This window comes from Typha latifolia, chromosome 3 (assembly GCF_019914945.1).
Source record: "Typha latifolia isolate L0001 chromosome 3, TyphaL0001v2, whole genome shotgun sequence".
NCBI classification, from domain to species: domain Eukaryota; kingdom Viridiplantae; phylum Streptophyta; class Magnoliopsida; order Poales; family Typhaceae; genus Typha; species Typha latifolia.
Genome location: NC_133088.1, coordinates 3,861,030 through 3,882,471, shown reverse-complemented (window position 1 = coordinate 3,882,471; position 21,442 = coordinate 3,861,030). Strand labels below are relative to the sequence as shown.

Genomic DNA, 21,442 nt, shown 5'->3' with positions numbered 1-21,442 from the left:
GACTGATAGAGTAACAACAACAGTTACACTATAATAATTTGACTCTGAATCACTTATGTTTAAGTCTTTGTCCTTTCTTGAATAGTTTAGAGTCAGTTTACACTTAATTTACATTTTTTTCCTGGCTGTGGTATGGCCAATGCTCCCTCTCCAATTTACAAATGCCTTCAATGCTCGAGATGTGCAAATTCTCCTTCATTTGCATGTGTTAATAGTTGCACAGTGAACAGTAAAAAATCTATTGAAAAATTTCATGGCTTCCTGTATAACATTAACTATGTCAGTTGTTGCTATTCAATTCGTTAGTATAGTAACTCAAGTTATATGCACCACTCTTAGTATTGATGCATTTCCAACCTTTGATACTTGGAATTTTTTCTTTCCAGTAACTAGTCCTCAAAAACTCTTAGTATTGATGCATTCCAACCTTTGATACTCGAAATTTTTTCCAGTAACTAGTCCTCAAAGACTCATATGTGTGATTGTGTATGACCCTCAAAATTGTGATGCATGGACTCATAGCATAACTTAGGAAGCACAATAGATAAGATGATAACACTTCATAGTAAATGCAGGTGGAGATAGATTAAGGTAGCACAATCTCTATGTCATCTCTCCTCTGTGGTGGTGGTTGAAGGTATCAACATCATCCTGCAACCTTCATGGATCATGTGTCATTAATATGCACATGGTATGGTTGCATGAAGGACTGCGACAGCTCTATATTACGCCGTTCCACCAATCTTCATTACAAGTACAGGTATATATATATACAGAAGCTCAAATATATTCTCTTTAATTGCTTATATTTATTTTTCTCTCAACCAAAAATTTCTTTGCTTCTTTTGTGATGTCTATTTTTTTTTTTTAAATAAGAATTTTGGAGGGGAAGCAGTAAAGCAACATAGAGCCAAGGAGGGTCATGGCTTCTTCTCTTCCCAGTTGAGACATTATAATGTTAAACTAGAGGTCCTCCTTTTCTATTCAGAGCTGCATAAATGAAGCACTAAGTGACCCCAAGCAATCAAGTATGGATTGGCCATTGAGTAAGCCTTTAATTGTGAAAGGTAAGGAAATTTTGGGAGGAGAGGGAGTTACATCAACTCAATTCCATATTGCAAAGTCAGATACTCTTTGTTGGTTTACAATGTCAACTTGCCATGCAATATGTGATAAAGAAAGGGTATTTTATCCTTTTGGCACTTAAACCAAATGGAGTTTGCGGTAAATTTCTGAATTCTATCTTGTGGAGAATCCACTTGCTTTGTATTTATTTTTTACAGTCAAAATTAGCTTATCTAGCCTTATCTGGTTCAAGTTTAATCAATCAACTTTGTCCCCATCTCTAGCTGTGTGGGGGTATCCTGAAAGAAGTACCAGCTACCATCTTCTCTGCATTTGTAACCATGGCTAACCTGAAATAAAATTAGGGCACGGCAAGCACTTCAGCCCTATAGTTTAGTGCCATTGGATACTAGATGAATCCAAAACTTGTTGGTAGCTTGTAAAAAATTAAGTACAAACACCTTTGACTTCTAAGTTAATCCAACTAAAACAACCACAACACTTTGTCTTCTTCCTTTGCTATTATAATTATACTAAACTACTATCCAACCTAGTACCCAATAAAGAGAAGACAAAAGAACTTGGCTAATAGAAAGAACCAACTTTCATAATGTAGTAGTTATTAAGATCTACAAGTTTTTAATGTACAATGAGAGCTTAGAATGTCCATTACTGCCTCCCTCCTGATATCTTCAAAGATTTGAGTCTCTATCTCCATTCCAATCTCTCTCCTCTCTGACTGGAATTGCCTCCACTCTCTGCTAGGTCTTGAGAAATCTAAATGTATCAAATGGGTTAGTTTAGCTATGTCTCCTCTCAGCTTCTCCCATGAGATGATCTGCTCCTCAATGAGCTTGCCAGTCCTCTGGGGGCTCAAACATTCATGGGAGTCCCAGATCATCTCTTCCACTTCTTTTACACATTCTGATAGAAGCTGGCCTGATTGATTTATCTTGCAATTGTGAGGAACAGGAGAGGTAGATCCAATAATCTCCTCAAAATCTAGCCAAGAAGCTTGAGCAGTCAGTTTTGGTGAACTACCTGAGGTTGATGGCTTCTCATCCTTAACTGCAAATTAAGGAGGAGAAAGAAACAAACATAAGCACAATTCATGTATGTTGGTAAATAAACTTAGATAGTTATGAGTAGAGGAACCTTGATCAGAATGCATATCAAGAACTGATACAGGACTGAGTTGCCTGGAATCCTCCATTGCCTTCCATGGGACATCTCCATCTGATTCGCCTTCGTCGATGTCGCAAGAGCTAGAAAGGCGCCGGAATTCCGGCAAATTGGGCTTTCCCCCCATCTCACAGAAGCAGCTAAAGACTTGCATTGTTCTCTTCTTAATCACCTTATGATACACAAAATTAACCAATGCATACCTCAGAACACCACCTCTTCTCTTGAAGCCATATCTGCAGAGCCTCAATAGCCGACTGCAAGCACTCAGAGAGCAGCATCTGCCAACTGATGGAGACTTCAGTGCCCTGCTAGAATACCCATTCTCCAGAAGGTAGACATCCAGCAAGAAAGGCTCTTGCTGCTCCTGTAGCAGCTCAGATAGCCTCCTTCCGTACTGCATTTGTTTGGGGACTTTGGAGAGAGATGCCATTGATCTGAACTAAGAGGAAGATGAGGAAATGTGGCTCAAAGATGGACTAATAACTAAGTAACAGAGAACAAATATCCATTTTCCTCAAAATGCAAGCCAAGACACCCTTGAGCCCACCCATACATGGAAAGAATCACAGGGCTGTTTGTTAGCCTTTTGCTTGATGGGAGCTCACCATGCTCATAATAAGCAAATCATTCCTCTTCATCAACACCACCATATTGGTAGAGAAATGGGGATGTGGGTCTAAGTAAGATGGATGGCTAGGATACACCATCATGCATACCAAAGACTGGCCAAAAGAAAAGTTTTGGCAAGTATCTTATGGTCCCCTCCTGGTTGTTGGGTAGTGGAGGAAAAGGCATGAGCCCATGACAACAGAGAATGGCAGTGGAAAAGATTGAGCTGATTTGTTGTTGGGATTTGGTTGAGTGTAGTGGCTAATTTCATGCCCAAATGCTCCAAAAATTTACAAGATTTTACCAAAACCATCCTATATTTTTGTAGTGCTTATTTTTAATGCTTCGAGAGTGGCACTGATAGAATACAATGTCAGAATATTTTTGAGGCATTAAAAAAGCAAAATTCATATATGATTATAAAAAACAGAATGCGGTGTATTGTTTTTAAATAAATTTCCCAAGATTTGAACTTTCCCTTATGCTCCCAAAGCCTAAGGCATGTGTTAAGGCCTCAAAACTCTCCTCCCTGCTCCTCTTCCGGTGGACAATCCAAGCCACTTTAGGATTTATTTCTCCATGCCTCTCCACCCAAGAAAGGCTACAAGACATGGACAACATGACTCGCTCCTTAGCTCTTGCATGCTTTAGAGTCAAGATGCTTGTGAATTTGCTCACAGAGGTGGCCCCACTCGCCACCTCAACTCAGAGAGCTTTAGATGCAAACTTTGGGCAAGTCACAAGTACACAAATAAAAGCAAAGATAATGGATCTGCTCTCATAGATTGATGGGCCTCAGAGGTTACCAGAAAAATAAAATACGGTAGCTCTCTGCTATGAATGATTCAAAATTTGGCCTGGCCCATGGAGGCAACTGTCCTGCGCCTTGCACCAAATTTTGTCAACCTGCAACCCCACCAATGACAAGAAATCAATTTCTCGTCAAATATGAGTATTTGATCCAAGTGGAGTACGAGTAGGTGGCTCTGCAAGTATATATATATATATATCTTTTTTCTCTCGTTTTGAGCAGCAAAGTGTTTATGAACAACTCCTAGTTTTGAGCGATTGAGTTGAGTCCTTCTTGATCAGCCACCTTTTCTGATGTAAAACAGTCATTTGCCTGGCCTGTCATGTATTAAACCATCACTTTAATTTACTTCGAGAGAAAAGGCCTCTCAAAAGAATTGAATCATGCACAGGAGTCTCTGCGTGCCAAAGCATATACATAAAGACTGATAGGGCATGTCATGTGATGCAGATTATATTTGCTAACTAATGACTATAATTAAGATATATGGTGCATGAGTGGAGGTTGCAATTTTATTGCACTAGCAGGGTACTAAACTTTTCTCCTTGTTTCCCCTTTTCTCTGCTGCTTTTTTTTTTTTTTTTCTGTTCACTTGATATCCCTCTTGAATTTACTAGGGTTAATTATGCTTGGATTATTCCTCATTTTCATATAAATCTTTTTTGTTGTTGATATTTTGTCTCCATCAATTAACTACTATATCCTACCCTCTCTCTCTCAAAGGATCACTCAGCTGCCGATGAGATCCCCCATCCCCCTCTCCTCACCTTTTCCTTCTCTTTCTCCTATAAAGCTTTCCTCATCTTCCTTTCCTCTTTCCCTTGAAAGTTTTTTTTTCTCTATTTTCTTTTCCACCCTCACCAGTTTCGTCCACTTGTGTTTTTTTTTTTTTCTGTCTCCACTACATTTTCGCATCGTCATCGCTGTTAGTCGGGCGTTGTCCACTTCCAGTTCCTCCTCGTCAGTGCTCCCCCTCCCATTTCTTGCCCATTGTCTTTGTTCCCACTTGCCGTCTAGTATAGTTGTCTTCCATTTCATTGTCCGCAATCGCCCCCCCTCGCCTGCTGTCAGTGGCCCCTCCCCTGTCACTACTATACACCTTATAACCGCTCGCAACTGCCTTCATCTCGTCTCTATTTAACCTCAGTCTCACTCTACCCTACTTTGGCCGTAGGCATTAGTCCCTTTTGTATTACGACTTGTTTGTATATCTTCTTGGTATTTTGTTCATGTTAAAGGTTGGAGTTTCTTCTCCAGCACTTTGGAGATCCATAGAGTTGTGCTTCTATATTTGTCGGATTGCGACAAAGCGGCAGACTGATATTAGGTCTTTTGCATCTATGTATCTTCTATGTCTGTTCTTCTTATCATATATATATATATATATATTTTTTTTTTTTTTTGTGTGCCTTAAGGTTTGATATCTTATTTTTTTGTTGTTGGGATGTTTACTGTTATAACAAGATTTAAGTGAGATGCTTTTGTTAAAAAAAAACTATTGTTTTCTAATAGCTTTTTAGCTTTTAGAGAAGTTGATTGATTGATATAGTATCATTATACTGAGTTTGAAATCTTAACTTTGAAGCAAATGAGCAAGTACTATGCAATAAATATTTTCTCTATCTATGTATGATATGTATAATATAGTACTTTAGGTTTATGTTGTTTTCAAATTATATGCCACTGTGTGACCGACCTTTTTTTTATGAGTTCAAAGGCTAGATATAGGCTAGGTAAATGATCAACCCTCTTTAGATATAAAGACACCTAGGCTCCATAAAGTTTTTAGCTAATATGGTAAACTGTATAAACTAGGATTCAAGCCATATGCGTTGCTAAATAATTGCTCCGAACCAAACGTCATCGAGACTTGCTCCAAACCGTCGCGCTATTGAGCTCTCTTCTAATATTATTTGTGGTTGGAGTTAAATAAATGATCTCCTTTGTTATGGAAAAGACAACTATCAATTCTACTAGAGTTGTTGGTCACTATGACCAATTTTAAATAACCCCTCTATCCTTTCTGCTGCCAAAAATGTTACACAAGTGGCTGCACCTGATGATGTTGGTAAGAATGTCTCCGAAAAATAATATGCATGGGGGACAGTAAGTATTAAATGCTACTGTAAACAAGAGTAGGTTTGCAATGAATAAAGGCGGTTGGTAATACTTTGACAAGATAAATAGGATAAGTATTTATCCTTCTCCATATCTCAGCAATGACTCATACTATCAAAGAGCTACTACAAACTCTCAAATAATGAGAGATGCCTCAAATTTATCTACAACCACAGACAACGTAACATGCCCACTTCTCTTATCCCATAGTGTAATTTTGCACCGGGAAACAATAATAATAATAATAATAATAAGTTTGGCTTTGATATATCGCAATCCTAATTGTGATTTGATTAGCTATATGATCATCAATGGATTCAGATAATCTGACTGCAGGAAATGCCAAATTCACAGACAAGAATTGAAGAGTTAGGTGAGAGGGGGAGTGGGAAGAAAGAAACATCCATTTAGTTTTAATTATATATATATATATATATATTACTTTTTAATTACCAAAGTCAAGTGGTAATATTGCATCCAGTGTGACATCGCATTCCAAATTTCCAATCCTGCCGTCATTGAGAGGTACGTTGATGCAAACATGCACTATAAGAAACCCATCTACCCACTAAACATAATTCCAAGCATCGAAGGGCAAAATCGTCATTTGGATTAGGCGTCGCTCTCATTTCGACGTGGCGATCGTGACATGCGATTGACAAAATTTGGAATGATCGTTACGTGATGGATATAAAAATTAGCCCATAAAGCTAATTAATTAATGGGAGCATTCCAAGGTATATAATTGGGCCTTAAAGACACTTTATTTGTATTATTAATTGCTCCATGAAGTGGCAACCACACATAATTTCTACCATTTGGTTAAAGTATCACACCTGACGCAAATCTCGATGCAGCGCGTTAGTAGTAGACTCAGGAGGAAGAGGAAGAGGAGGAGGAGGGCAGTTCAATGACAATCTTAGCGTGAGTAATTTACGTTCCCATGTTGGTGACGTGAGTTTGAGATTATTAGACGCAAACAAAAACGAATAAAAGGAGTGATTTTAACCTTAATTACGATATTTTTACAATCTTTCCTTCTTTAGTTAAAAAATGACAGAAGAAAAAGACTGTTATGTCCTCGTCATCAGCGGTTCAAAATTTCCCCCAAATAGTTTTTTAAGTAGTTGTGCTTGTACTACGCGATTAGGGACGCTAGGGTTTGCTCGAATCCCGAGGACGATGACATCATCAGACGGTGGAGCTGCCGCAATACGAGGACCCTACGGGCCTCGGATAGCCGCCGCCGTAGGTAAGCGGATTCGGATCGGATCCGGTCGTTGTCTCGGCGGACGAGGAGGCAGCGTTGGACGACGGCGCCGACCCGGCCCGTTAGTTCTCTGTTCTCCGATCGGAGCCGGGCGAGTTGGGTCCTGAGCTCCTCTAGGCGGCGCTGCTTCCGCATGCGGGAGCGGCGTGCGGACTCGCGGTTCGAGATCATGCGGCGGAGCCGCCGCTGCTCGGCCGGGGAGAGGGACCGGTCCGGTTCGTCGGAACAGGGCGGATCGGATTCTGGGGTTGGGATCGCATCCGGGATCTCCCACGGGGTCAACCCGAACCCGAAATCGAAGTCGGGGTCGGGGAGGGAGAAGGGGAAGGGTACGGCAAGGGCTTCGTCGAAGGACAGCATGGTCATTACTTCTATAACGAGGGGTAGAAAGGAGAGTGGGAGAAAAGGGAAGAACGATGAGGAAGGGAGGGCTATTTATAGAGCTGGAGGGGGGTTGGGTTAGGGGACCCACGTTAATGGAGGAGCTTCCGTGGCAAGGGGAGTTTGTAGATTTTGGAATCTCAAAGGGCTTGTCTGCAAAAAATCGACGGTGGATTCGAAGTCGCGCATAAAATATTCTATAGGGCCGAGGATCTTTTCGGGACTAGTGGTTAAGATTCGGTGAGTGGGACATCCCAGGCCCCACGAGAAATTTAGCTTAAGCACGAAGTAACGGCGAGCGAAATAAACCTAGGTGATACGTGTCGTTTGCTGACTGGATCCATACTGTGAACGTGGAGGCTTCAATCTTGATGGAGAAGTTTACTGCAGGCTGGACACTTGGCGGCATCGAACTGGCCGATTTCTCTGAAAAATTGAAGAAATCTTTTGCAAAGATTCCCTTTGAATACGAAGAATATTCAATCATACACGAAATGTTAAAACTAAAGGTTTGATTTGATACCACTCCATTAGAATAAACTGGAAACTCTAGCCACGGTAGGTAAATTATATATCTATCAATTAGAAGTTAATTTGTTAATGAACTCGGAGGAGCTGCTTCGATCCAGTTAAACCACTAATTAAACTACTAAATAATTTTCTCTATAATAATTCTTTATAATTAAAGATAATTTTATAACCTATTATTGACAGTATTGAATGGTATCTACCAACTATCCACATTTATAAAGCTTACTACTGTGATGGTAAAATTAACAAGTCCACGGGGTATTAAAGGTGCCTCCTTTTGGCTAACGATTTGGTCGATGGTGGGTTGCACGAGATGAGCATGAAAGGTTCGGTGCACACCAAAAACAATGGAGATTTTCTTAGTCTTTGTTTATATTTTTCTCATCAGGAAAATTTTGCTTTCTTGCCCCCCCAAAGCTGTTGCTTTTCTATGAATAGACGTTAGCAAACTACAAGTTAGCAACATGATTACAAGAGAATAAAATAGATCTAAGAGGCATTTCACCAATTTGATACACTTACAATGATCGATAATTTATATCGTATGTATGTTAGGTGACAGGTCCACCCAAAAGCTTAATTATATTATATTAAGTAACCAAACAAACCATCCCTGACATATAGTAGATAATCAATTAATTAACCTAAAAACTTAAATTATTAGATAACAAACTGACATATAAAAAATAACATGATGCGCCCAACACTAGAAATTAGAAATAACAACTGATTAATCATGTTTGAACTTATCACTTTGAGAGAAAAATCTAACTGACGTATAACAATTAATAGGATGTGAGCAACACTAGAAATTAGAAAATCTCATGAGATTTAAGCCTCACGACTTCTAGAAAACCTAGCTATATTACTATAATTATTAATGAATTATCAATAATATATATTATATTTTAACTCTAATAAAATAGTGATCAGATAGTTAAAGAGACTCATGGTGTATGAGTGTTTTTTAGTTCAAATTTAATAGCATCAATTTAACTGAAAAACCTTTAAGATATATTATTCTTTTAAACACTTGAAAATTGCAATGCTTATAAATATCGAAAGTTTGAGGATAAGGAGAAGGCTATATCTATATATATATATATATATATATATAAGAGGGACCTATGGGACACATGGGCTGCTTGCATACTAGGGAATAAAGCCATACCTTTGGACTTAAGAAAAGTTGGGAGTTTGCATGTCAGGATAAGCAGGCAATTGTTCCAACTATGTGGTCTTCTTGAATGTTTCCAGGTCTTGCAGAAGGGAGTAGAAGAAAGAGACGTGGCTAATTAAAGCACTGCACTCTTTCTGTCCCAATTCTTTCCTTTCCTTTACTTCTTTCCTTTAGGTTGAGAAAGAGATCATATTGCAAAGTTAATTGACACTGGCAGTTGCTAAAAGGAAAAGATATGGCCCTCCAAAATGGGCAGATGGTGGCCTATGGGATAGGTCAAGTGTGCGCATTGGGCTCATTGAATTGGATATGGGGTTATATATATATATATATATATAATTACCCTCTTAAATGTGCCTAAGAGATGGAACCGCATGACATATTCTTTTGTTTTATTTTATTATCAGCCAATTGCTCATTTTCATATCATATTGGCCTTTTTAACTATTGAAATCTTTCAAAATATCACTTTCATTAGTTATTTATTAGATTTTTTTTATTAATTAAGAGTAAAATGGTTCGCCAAAAGAGCAGAATTTTTTCATAGTTTAAGAGGTAAATGTGTACTAGAAATGAGCAATAGTTTATAAGCTTAAATTTTGAATAAATTTTTTTTTGTTTGCTTCTTGATATAGTTAAATTGTTGCCCCCCGCGAGATTCAAAATAAAAAATAATAATACTCGTACAATATGAGCCTTTCCGCTGGACAACTATGTTTAAACGTTGCATGATGAGTTTTATTATTCACAGCTACTGGTTCAAAGACATGGCTTCTTTGATTCACAGCAATAGGAGCTTCTTAAATATTTAGAGAAGTAGATTGTAATTAAACTATTTGTAATGAAGTATAGTCGATCTGAATTATTGAAGATATTTCAAACACCTCTTCAGTTAGGTTTTTATTATCTTTTTTATCAATAAATTATCACTTATTTACCCTTATATATATTTTGGATGAAGAAATTTTTTTTTCAGTTTATCAGAATATTCTTATCTTCCTAGGGTATATTTTGGTATCTTTTTTATTAGGTCTACGATGTCAGAAAGTTGAGATATAAAAAAGATGAGGATAGTTTTGTGTTTGTCTCCTTAAATTATACTGCGTGCATGTATTTGATATTAGAGTCTATATACATTATCTCCCAAGAGTGCACATTCTAGAACTGAACAACCCAAAAGATATCCACGTCTATGGTGGGTCTGATGCATTAAATGATATGCTCGACAAGCTTTTCTTTCGTCAAAAGATGTAAAAGTAAAGTTAAAATAAGAAGGAAAAAAAAATTAAAGAAATCTTTTCCTTTTCTTCTTCTTTCAGGTGGATATAAGTCCTAAGATTTCCGCAATCTCCTTTTCCAAATCATACATCCAAATGATAAGGTTGGTCAGACATAACAGTCTCTAATCTTCTTTTTTTTAGAAGAATAATCTTTTTTGAGTTTGTTGATTGCTTGAGTTGGTAGAGTATACAATCATATGTTAAATCTCAACATAGTTTGAGGAAGTAATTTTTGTATAAAATATAGATTTTACATTATACTTTTTATCGAGAAAATAAGTAATAACCTCATAAACAGCGTAGCAAACTCATATATCAAATTTAATAGGGCTATAAAAGATTAATAAATATAAAAATATAGCCAAAAAATTATAATTGTAGGCGCATTGTGTCGTGCGAGCAATATAAAAGGGTGGAGGACAGCGAAAGTGATTCTCAATCACCCACAACACAGTTCAATAGGAATAGCAAATTAGGGTAAACCAAATATTAGCTAAGCTAATATTAATACAAAATAAAAAAAATCTACAATTAAGATGTTAGATGTAGAAAACTTCTAATATCAAAATTAATCACAATTAAGAACTCCAAATATATAGAAAGCATCAAAAAAGAATAAGAGACGAGATTTAGCAATATGCCTACATTCATATGCGATGTAAAACTTCAATCTACTAATAGAGATATAAATACAAGTGATTTTAAGCTTCAATATCTCTTAATATAATAGCAGAGTGTTCTCTCACAAAGTTATATTGTATTGTAAAACCCTCTCTATTTCTCTCTTTTTTTTGCCCTAAAATCTAACAAAAAATAGTTATAGAGTGACTAATTCAAATATTGATTGCGAACACATTTTGCAAACTATTCAAATAGATGAACAGAATTTGAACGCCCATGCATGTTGATAACTCATTCTAACAAATTTCAAACTCTCCGATAATTGAACGTTGGAATCAAAATTCAGAACTACAGCAATATGAAACAAACTCGTTCGAACATTGCTAATCAATTCCAATGGTTTTCTTGAATAGAGTAAATATTTAACATTATGTATAATTTGGAGGTCAATTGAAAGAGATATATTAGATAAACAAGAAAAAGAAAAGTTTGGTGGATGTCACATCTCAATATTAGATGACAATGAGGTTGATATAATTCATAGTCAAATGAGCAGAAATATTATACGATTTTAAATGGAGTAAAGCATTTGGCAGCCATTAGATATTTAATTACGAGATGTTAATTAACTTAGACCAGATTGACATAACTTATGATTACATACAAAGCTCCAAAAGCTCCTAAGCGTCTTCAATTGCATATGATAGAATGGAAAACAAATTAACAATATTAAATCTAGGAAAAGGGATAAGAATCCTGATCGTTTATGATATGTTTAGTTGCTATAAAATAAAATTTAATAAAAATAACTATTTTTAATAAAATAACTTTCTCCTTTAAGAAAGAAAAAAAAAATAGATATACTTTTAATAGATAAAAAGTTACTTTTTAAAATAATTTTTGCAATCAAATATTGAATGTAGAGAAAATTTAAAAATAATTATTTTCTTCCCTCATTTTCTAGTAACTAAATATCCCCTTGCTTAACTCACTTTATTAGAAGTTCACTGACATTAATAATTATTCATGTCAGTCTCAAATCTGCTTTAATTTCAAAAATAAATTAAATATATGGTTAATTACAGTAAGTCCTCCAAGCTATAGCCCACTTTCATATCGACTTTCTTATTTATTTATTTATTTATTTTATACTTGACCACTTAAACTACTTAATACTTTTTAAGCTCTGACAATATTAATAAAAAAAAAATCAAATAACTATCATAAGTTTCACTCTATTTTAATAATTATTCATGTCAGTCTCAAATCTGCTTTAATTTCAAAAATAAATTAAATATATGGTTAATTACAGTAAGTCCTCCAAGCTATAGCCCACTTTCATATCGACTTTCTTATTTATTTATTTATTTATTTTATACTTGACCACTTAAACTACTTAATACTTTTTAAGCTCTGACAATATTAATAAAAAAAAAATCAACTAACTATCATAAGTTTCACTCTATTTTTTAAAAAAAAAAATAGGAGTAAAATAGTTCCTAAATAGCTTAAAATGAATCACTGGACAGTGTGATATTTTTAATTAAAAAATTTAATGAATAACTAACATGAAAGTATTTTAGAGTTTTACACACTTAAGAAACTCAACATATCATGAAAATTAATGTGGGATTCTTATGAAAATAAATAATAGTTCAAACGAGTTTAGATATAATTATTCCTATTAAATATATAGAAACTTATATTAATCTTATTCTAATTTTCCTATCTAAATAAATTGTGATATTTATTTAAGAAGTCTTTCACCTCTTCTGTGAGTTTTCTCATATGGCTAGACCAACCGTAATGTAGGTTAGCAATTACATACGAAAAATAGTGGTTTTAGGGAGATTAATAATTAATAACTATATAGAAAACAGAGAGAAAAACAAAACTAAAGACAACTTTCAATGGTTCTCTTACTCTAGTGAAGATAATAATGATAACTTTTTTTTTTTTTTTTTGTAAAACTTTAGTTTATATATATATATTATATATATATATATATATATATATATATATATATATATATATATATATATATATATATATATATATATATCTATATATTGTTTCTTTGAAAAAATATTGTTTAGTTTTAGATTATAATTCCTCAATATGAAATTCATTTAAACTATCCCAAGTAAATGCTCCCTTAGATCAATATTAAGAGGCGTATGTAAAAATATGGCGAGCTTGATCGAGCTTGGGTTTTATTTGAGGTTAGTTTGAAAGTAATTTTGAGTCTAAATTTAATCTACAAACTCAACTTGGTGGAAGTCTAGCCAAGCTTAACTCGAGCTTGATCTAAGATCGAGCTTAAAAGACTCAATCGTTATAAATTTAAATTCAAGCCTAGTTCAAATCGTAATCAAGTTATATCAAATTTGAATTAAGTACGGATTAATCGATTAGTTGTTAATATGTATTCTAACTATTGGTGTAGTATGTAGTGGTTGGACACATAAATCCATTAACTATAAATAAGCTTTAAACGAGTTACTAAAGCTGAGCTATAAATTAGTTAGTGGAGTTGAGTTGAGTTTTAAACAAGCTCATCTTAATTACCTCACCAAGCTAAACTCATTAAACACGATTCTAATTATTTTCTAGTTGAGCATGAGTTTAAAAGTTTAGCTCAATTTTTAGCTTGATTTGTGTTCGAGTTTGATAACATTATAGTGTTTGGCTAGTTGACAACCCTAATTTGTGATACATTCTTCAATAAGCTTCTCTATTTTTTTTTTTTTTGTTATCCACCCTCTTTCCCTGATAAGGGATCGAAAAGTTGGATAACTACGTACCCATAATAAAATCGAGAATAACGTTTCTCCCTTATCCAACATAAGGAAAAGGTGCAAGATATATAAGTAGAAGGAAAGAATATATGCATGACAAGCTGAAAAAGAATAGAATATAAAAAAGTTATAAACCACAAATGAAACCAAACTCAAAGGCAAGAGCCAAGATACATAACAATCATACATTAATACAACCATGGAAGAATAAAAGATATATATAATAGCATTAATTATCACACTAATTCAATTTTTGTTAAGAGAGAAAAAAGAAGAAGAAGTAGTAGAAAGTCTTCTATTTATCATCCATGAAATCCTCAAAACACCCTCCGCTTCTCCTCTTCACCCTCCCCCTCCTATTCCTCACCTGGCCTCTCCAACGGCCGCCGCCGACCCGAGCATTGCCGTCGTCGTAGATCAACGGCAACTCCGGCAGCTCGTCGCGGTCGTCGTCGTCATCGGTGCTAATGTTGATGCACGAGCACCGCTCCAACGACGCGAAGAAGGCGGCGGCGACGCCGTTGCCGACCCACGTGGCTACCCGGTCGAACCGCCCGCACAAGGGCTGGCCGTGCTCCGGCGGCAACCGGCGAGCCCGGGGCTCGCCGGAGCCGCCCCTTAGGGTGAAGAAGTTGGCGCTTCTTGGATTGGAGGTGGTTAAGGTAGGCATATGAATGAGCTCAGGATCCAAAGGTTTGGAGCAACAGAAAGCTTCCTTTGTGGTTCCATAAAAGAAGCCCACTTGAGGTCTATTATACCAGTTGAAAAAGGAGCCGCCTTTTTCCAATTCTACCCTCGTATGTTCTCTTATTTACTAATGTACCTTAACTGAATCCTAAAATGTCCTTTTGTTGTGTGTTACTTATGAAGTAAAAAAGAAAAAGAAAATAATAATAACCCTATGTTTTATTTTTATTATTAGTTGCAGCTATCGTATTAAATTTAACTCAAAATATTTTTTTTGAGATAATAAAGGTTAAAAAGTAGCGGTTGAATGATAAAAAAGCTTAGATTTGCAAGGTAAAATATAAATAAAACCCATACTTAACTTGGTCCATTTTTAACCTACACCTATCTAGATTGGTCACTAGTGATCTAAAAGGGGTGCAAGATTCCTGCCTCCAATTGCAATAATTTCTATTGGGAGGTCATAGAATACCCTCTTAAAAGTTAGCATGCGTGAGGAGTTTAAGCATCTCAAAATAGGAGCGTAATATGATAAAATTAATTAAACTTTGATTAGAATAGTGCAGGTGATCAATAATTATGGATTTGGAATAAAGAATCACATGATGCCACCCAATGGTGGAGGCCAGTGCTCCCCATCATGGGTTATGAGAACAATCGAGTGGTCTCATCTCACCACCCTGATCATGAGAGTGTTTCTCTCCCTTTTTCCTAAACAACCAAAAAAGTAATCCAAGTTTCGAATTAGTTTAGTTGAGTTAGTCTGTGATGTCTCCCTGTTGTCAAAGGACCTTTATAAGAGACTAATTTTAAGTTTTTTAATCTTTTCTTGAAATGGAGAGGATTAGGTGTGTGTATGTATGTATGCATTGATGGAGACTCAGGTGGAATTGCAAGTGGAAGCAGTAGCTACTCATTTGATCTTTTTCATTACTCTATTGTTGATCAAATTTGATGGAAAGAATTGGAGAAGAAGTTTTTAGCTTTGGGGAGGAGAGGAGAGGAGAGGACGAGAAAGATGGGCGGCTCTCAAGACCTCAAGAGCCCACTCCAACACAAGCTAGATTTCTCGGGTCAAAATCATATATGATTCGAGTCCGAAGCCTATTTGGTTGGTACCGGATTTACCTTCTCGTGACCTAGCTCGAGAGCCTATTTCTCTTCACCTCTTGCTTGGCCCTCCTCTCGGTCTTCTACTTCTCTCTCTTATATCACGACAACCTATGTTGCATTGGTCTCCTCATCTTTGCCATCTCCAAAAAATAGGACCCAAAAATTATAATTTTAGATCTCGACAGTCTACATATTCAACACGGATTATGCTCGGTCGAAAATCGACCTATTTTTCTTTCCTTCAACATCTGGCTCAGATTAACCTGTATGTGTATTGTTTTTTTTCTAATAGTATAACGAGAGAAATCTTTCACATTCTGTTTGATAAATTTTTTATATTGTTATATTGACATACTGACATCTGATATAGCAGAATAAAAATATAAAAAAACTCTCGTATGTATATGTGACGTGGCGAGGGGCCCTCAATATTCACATGATCAGCTCGTGCCAACCATGCCATGGATGCCCTAATGTAGCCGATTCACTACATGCCCAATTTTGGTTTAATACTCGTTGTCAAATTCCCTATCATTGATCTCCATATCAACTGCATGGATATTGGAAAGAGTGAAAGGATCACTTGATTAAGAGATCTAAGAAGTTATTAATTCACCGTTTAAAAGCATATGGTTGAGCCTCTACAACCATATCAACTTTTGAGAAAGGTTTTGAGGTTTGGATGTCCTCCAATATTATCTTAGTCTGCATAATATTTTTATTTTGTTATCGCATTGACAAACAAATTAACGTAACAATAATTTATGAAATACTTTAAAAGCTTAAGCCAACAAAAAATACAAAAAATAATTTATGAAATACTTATGTCAATCTTCGTCTATTTTTTAAATGCAAATTAACTTGTTACACTTTATATGATACTAGAGAAGTGAATAATACTATATAGCCTATATTGACTCAATTTTGACTTTGATCTATAAACACAAAGCTCGAGGAATTTGGAGCTGTTCACATTTGTCTATGCCTACACAAAGGAGCAAGATACCAAAAAAAACTGTCTTATTACCCTTAATCAATTTTCAACACCCTAATAAAAATTATAATGATATTTGTTCTAGATAAGGGACTATAAAGAACACAACATTGTTGAAGCTTCATGTGAATAGCAACTAAGGAATAATTAAACATCTATGTCAACATCTCCATACATAATGTTAGGTTAATAAGTCAAAAAATGCATGCTAAGATAACTTGTTTAATTTCTTTACACTACTATTATAGAACCTATGTCGGCTTGTTTTATATATATATATATATATTGTTAGTCCTATAACATCAGAGCTAATTTTTCTAAAAGTCATTAGTTTAAAATTTTATTAGCATATTATTAGCCCATTACTTAATAAATTAAGCCTTTGAATCAACTAACTATTTAACAATACTATCTAGCAAAGTATTGTTAATGACTAAAATATTCTGAGAGAAGAAGCTACATTGAAATTAAAATTTACTTAAGAGTCTAAGGCCCATGATTAGATGTAATCATTGAATTGAACTGTATAGAGAGAAATAGGGATTGCAATTAAAATTAAATGGGATGTATTAAAAGTAAAATATAAGAGTGGAACCATAAACAAAAATAGGGTGTATTTGATAAATGTGTCTTAATAAAGACAATGAAAGGTATTACACTATAATAAACATAAAATACAGGGTGCTAGATATAAATTTGCTAATATTCTAAAACCCTAATCCCGATTCCCGATGGAGCAGAGCCGCAAATCTGACGAGTTTTCCGGGCGATACCAACGAGGGATTTACTCCGATGGCAATAAGGAGGGGTTAAAAGGAAAGCAAATAATTGCACATTAAATGCGAATATGGTATGCACGAATCCTCCTCCTCTCTCTCTCTCTCTCTCTCTCTCTCTCTCTCTCTCTTCCCATCCTACCAACTATTTAAACCTCTCTTACGCCTTCTCCTCCAATTCACCGAAGAAAGTTTTCCTTTAGCCCAAACCATCAACAATGTCCAAGAAAATAACCCTTTTGTTCATCATAGCCCTCCTCCTCTTTGTTTCCCTCACCCAGGCTGCCAGAATTGAACCAAAGGAACCCAAGAAGAGCTCTCTTGAGGTAACATTCCAAAGTCTAGCGTTTAGTTTATATGCATGTCTAAGTACTCTTAGTTCTTTTTTAGTTTGTGATATTTTAAGTGAGCTTCTTCTTGTAGGGTGTTGAGGAGGGGTCTTCTGATAGAGTTGAAGGATGTGAGGGAGAAGGAGAGGAGGAGTGCTTGATGAGGAGGACTCTTAATGCCCACATTGATTACATCTACACCCAAGGGAAGCATGGCTAGTGGGGTTTAGATTTGTGGGCTTTGTTACTAATTAATAAAGGTGTTTATCTTCTGTAATCCTACCTATGCTATCTGAATGGTACTATTAACTAGAATAAGAATTCTATAGAAACTTATTTGATTTGGTATTTGGTTGGTTTTAAAGGGTTGATCTCTTTTGTATTAGTTTTTTTGTTTTGTTTTTGTTTGTTTTGCATGCATGCATGCAATCTCTCCCCTCGATTAGAAACTTTTTAGGGGTGGATATAATTTAACACACTAATTCCTAAGTTAATGCCTGGCTGAATTATATAACTACGTAATAATAAGACTACCTGTGATAAGATTCCGCATAAGTAGTAATTGATATTTAATAGAATTTCTCTTGAAGCAGTATATATATGCAAGGTTTAGACTCATGAGTTGGCTTCCTTTGGCTCATTTATAAAGTCTTTTTAAGAATAATTTTATATACACATTTTAAATGTTGTCAATTTGATGTCCTTTGGCTAACTATTGTTGTAATATTAATTTTATTTTTATTTTTAGTTATCAGCTTATAGTCTAATCACAGGAACTACTCTTCCCCCGTAGATATAAATTAGATAATTAGTCAATCCTTAAACGAAAAGAATCGAAGCACTCAAATAAGAGGAAGGTATTTGATATAGCAAGACTTTTGGTGATCGTCGTTACATAGTTGAGAGAGTTAAAATGTGTAGCAAAAATTTAAGAATTAGTCATAGATTAAGGAATTACTAAAAACTTAATCACACCTGGAAACCTAACAACATTCGAAGTGTTCGATCTGAAATTTGCCATCTAAATGTAAGGTGTTAAATGCATAATTATTTACCTAATCTTACGCCGCTTTAGTATTCCCGCCAAATATCACCGATTCCACCGCCCTCGGCCTTCCCGCACTTTACCCAATCCGGACAACAAAACGAGTCTCTTCAAATCCGGTCCGGGGAATCGAGGAGGAGACGGAGTTAGGGGTAATCGATGGGAAATCGCCATCACAGGAGGAGATACTGGCTCCTAAAGACGGAGCCAAAGGAGTGGTCATGGGAGGACCAGCGATCCAACGGCGGGATCTCGCAGTGGGACGGCGTCCGCAACCGCCAAGCCATCAACCACATGAAGTCCATGGCCCCCGGCGACCGCTGCTTCTTCTACCACTCCGGCGCCGGCGCCGTCGGCCGCCGGATCGTCGGCGTCGTCGAGGTCGTCAAGCCTTGGTACGCCACCGATGATGGCGGGAAGGAGGGGGCGGTGGACGTCCGGGAGATCGGCGAGATGCGGCGTCCGGTCGAACTCGAGGAGATCAAGGAAGCGGCGAGGGAGAAGGAGATGAAAGGGTTCGCGCTGCTACGGCAGCCGCGGCTTTCGGTGGTGCCCATGTCGGATGAGATCTGGGAAAGGATCTGCGAGATGGGAGGAGGGTTTCGGGAGGAGGAAGAAGAGGGGTAGGGTTTCGAGGATAGGAGGAGGTAATTAAGCTTACCGCTTGGTTTCCTTTACCTTGAACTTAAGTTGTAGATAGATTTGGAGTGCTTAGTGTCGTGAAATGAATAGGGTTTGTTCAACATTGTGCAGGTTGAAGATTAGAAGACGAGCGAAGCCATCAACTTTGGAGAGCAAGGAAGTGATAAATATATCATCCGTCTTCTACTCTTTTGTTTTACTTGGATATCGCCATGTAATTAATGGTAGTAGGTAGCTAGCAAATTTTGGCTTTCCTTTGTGCTCGCTGCTGGCTTTAATTTTGATGGTCGGTCTATACGACCATGTTTTGTTTAAAGTATAACATGTCTGCGAAATAAATTCTCTTACCTTGCCAATTTGTCTCCATTTCCATTTCCACGGATTCCTTTCCTGGAACACTTTGCAAAGATGGCGAAAAGCCAAAATTTGTCCATGAAGCAGGTAAAATGGAAGACAAAACTTAGATGATCAGATGCAGAAGGCTAGGATTAATCAAGATATAGCTTCCAGGTTCCAACCATGATAAATGAAGATAACATCAAATTAATGTAGAACAATACATAATAGCCCATGATAAATGAAGATAACATCAAATTAATGTAGAACAATACATAATAGCATAACTAAACAGATGACATGCCAAAAGGGAGACTACTTCAGTAAAATATAAATAAACTTGCAGGTTAAATTTCAGAAGGGCATCTCCTTTCAACCAATATAGCTACATATGTGCGCGATAGATGACAATGTTAAGAAATACATGTTACCTGTCATTGCAATTGAAATTACTATACAAAAAGGTTATATATACTAGTATCAGATTTTGGTGACTGCAAGTCTATATATGTAGTCTGTATATGACTAGAAGTAAACTTCTAAGGGGCTAAGTGATCACACAGACGGGAAACGACCGCAAGATCTCATTGTTGAAGCTAACATTCAGTTCTGAGGCAAGTGTTCCATAAATACTCTGACTCAGAGAATCCTTTATACCATGCACCAAAATATAAAGTAGTTAGCAGATTAGGAAACAAACACTAGATAATAGCAAAAGATTGTGCAGCTAACTCGGTTAATCTCTATCCATATCGACAAACCAATTTATAAGAAAACTAATCATGATGAACATGGCAGGTGCTCACTCCTGTAAATCATTATACATTACCAAGGACAGTCTGAAATACAAGTTCAGGTTCTCTACAACTAAAAATATTATAAGTAGAATTGAGTCAAGACTTAAATAGATAAATGATAGTGAAAATTTTCCATAGCACACAAAATATAGTTAGAGCCCTCGATAAGAATGAGGTGCTGAGGTTCAAGCCTTTGTGTGGTGCTCATTTTCCGGAAAGCTGATATTTCTCTCCATTGCAGTCTTCAACTGCTCGTGGATGGTTATCTTGTCTTTGGCAACCACTAGTGGATGGTATGGAGCTAAAAGTGCCTCGTGTTTCGAGCGTTAGCCCATAATCCAATCTATGGGCTCACAAATAATCAGAGAAAGAAAGACTAAAAAGAACAGATTTTCTGCAAACAGTAAAGATAACAGAGATACTCCATACAAACTTTCAGCTGATAAATTTGCTTGTGCAAATAGCAGCTTTACAAGAAACATAGTACATAAGAGATAAAGGGACATGTAGACACTCCAAGAACTCATAAGCAAACACGCATACAACATTTAGTACTTATTTGGCCCCCAAAATGTCATCATAAAATTTTGCTAAATGCGCACCAAGAGAAGTTTCTGGAATAAATAAATTAAAACAAATATGGATGGAAAGGCAATAGTAAATTCTCTTCACCCTTTGATTTCAAAGGATGATCCTTAAAAAAAGATTATATTAAACCAGATTCAATAAGACTACATCACCAATCTTCCAAAAGCCTATCATATATCATCTTCAATTAAGCCCTATAGTAGAGGTGTTTAGTAGAGGAACATTAGCAGAATGACAACTTTATGTTTCCTAAGGCAGCAATATGAGAGCATGTGATGATATTATA

At 36.1% G+C, this 21,442-nt stretch overlaps 3 protein-coding genes across 3 annotated transcripts; 1 reads left to right on the top strand and 2 right to left on the bottom strand.

Annotated features, from left to right (window-relative positions):
• Positions 1-1,646: 1,646 nt before the first annotated feature.
• On the bottom strand, positions 1,647-2,974 carry LOC140784699 (uncharacterized). Its single transcript, XM_073132226.1, has 2 exons — positions 2,221-2,974; positions 1,647-2,133 (listed from the first exon to the last, which is right to left on the bottom strand). Exons 1-2 carry the CDS (start codon positions 2,678-2,680, stop codon positions 1,688-1,690), a joined length of 906 nt encoding a protein of 301 aa, XP_072988327.1. The 5' UTR covers positions 2,681-2,974; the 3' UTR covers positions 1,647-1,687.
• Positions 2,975-6,778: 3,804 nt separating this feature from the next.
• On the bottom strand, positions 6,779-7,452 carry LOC140784650 (basic leucine zipper 4-like). Its single transcript, XM_073132160.1, has one exon. The coding sequence runs from the start codon at positions 7,422-7,424 to the stop codon at positions 6,927-6,929; it is 498 nt and encodes a 165-aa protein (XP_072988261.1). The 5' UTR covers positions 7,425-7,452; the 3' UTR covers positions 6,779-6,926.
• An 11,138-nt stretch (positions 7,453-18,590) lies between these two features.
• On the top strand, positions 18,591-19,791 carry LOC140785143 (uncharacterized). Its single transcript, XM_073132898.1, has 2 exons — positions 18,591-19,440; positions 19,547-19,791. The coding sequence occupies exon 1, from the start codon at positions 18,953-18,955 to the stop codon at positions 19,418-19,420; it is 468 nt and encodes a 155-aa protein (XP_072988999.1). The 5' UTR covers positions 18,591-18,952; the 3' UTR covers positions 19,421-19,440; positions 19,547-19,791.
• The last annotated feature ends 1,651 nt before the right edge of the window (positions 19,792-21,442 follow it).

Excerpts from the sequence above, each read along its gene's own strand:
- LOC140784699 (XM_073132226.1), bottom strand. The coding sequence starts at position 2,680 with ATGGCATCTCTCTCCAAAGTCCCCAAACAAATGCAGTACGGAAGGAGG. Across the intron at positions 2,134-2,220 it reads TGATATGCATTCTGATCAAG|TTAAGGATGAGAAGCCATCA; the intron begins GTTCCTCTACTC and ends CTTAATTTGCAG.
- LOC140785143 (XM_073132898.1), top strand. The coding sequence starts at position 18,953 with ATGGGAAATCGCCATCACAGGAGGAGATACTGGCTCCTAAAGACGGAG.
- LOC140784650 (XM_073132160.1), bottom strand. The coding sequence starts at position 7,424 with ATGACCATGCTGTCCTTCGACGAAGCCCTTGCCGTACCCTTCCCCTTC.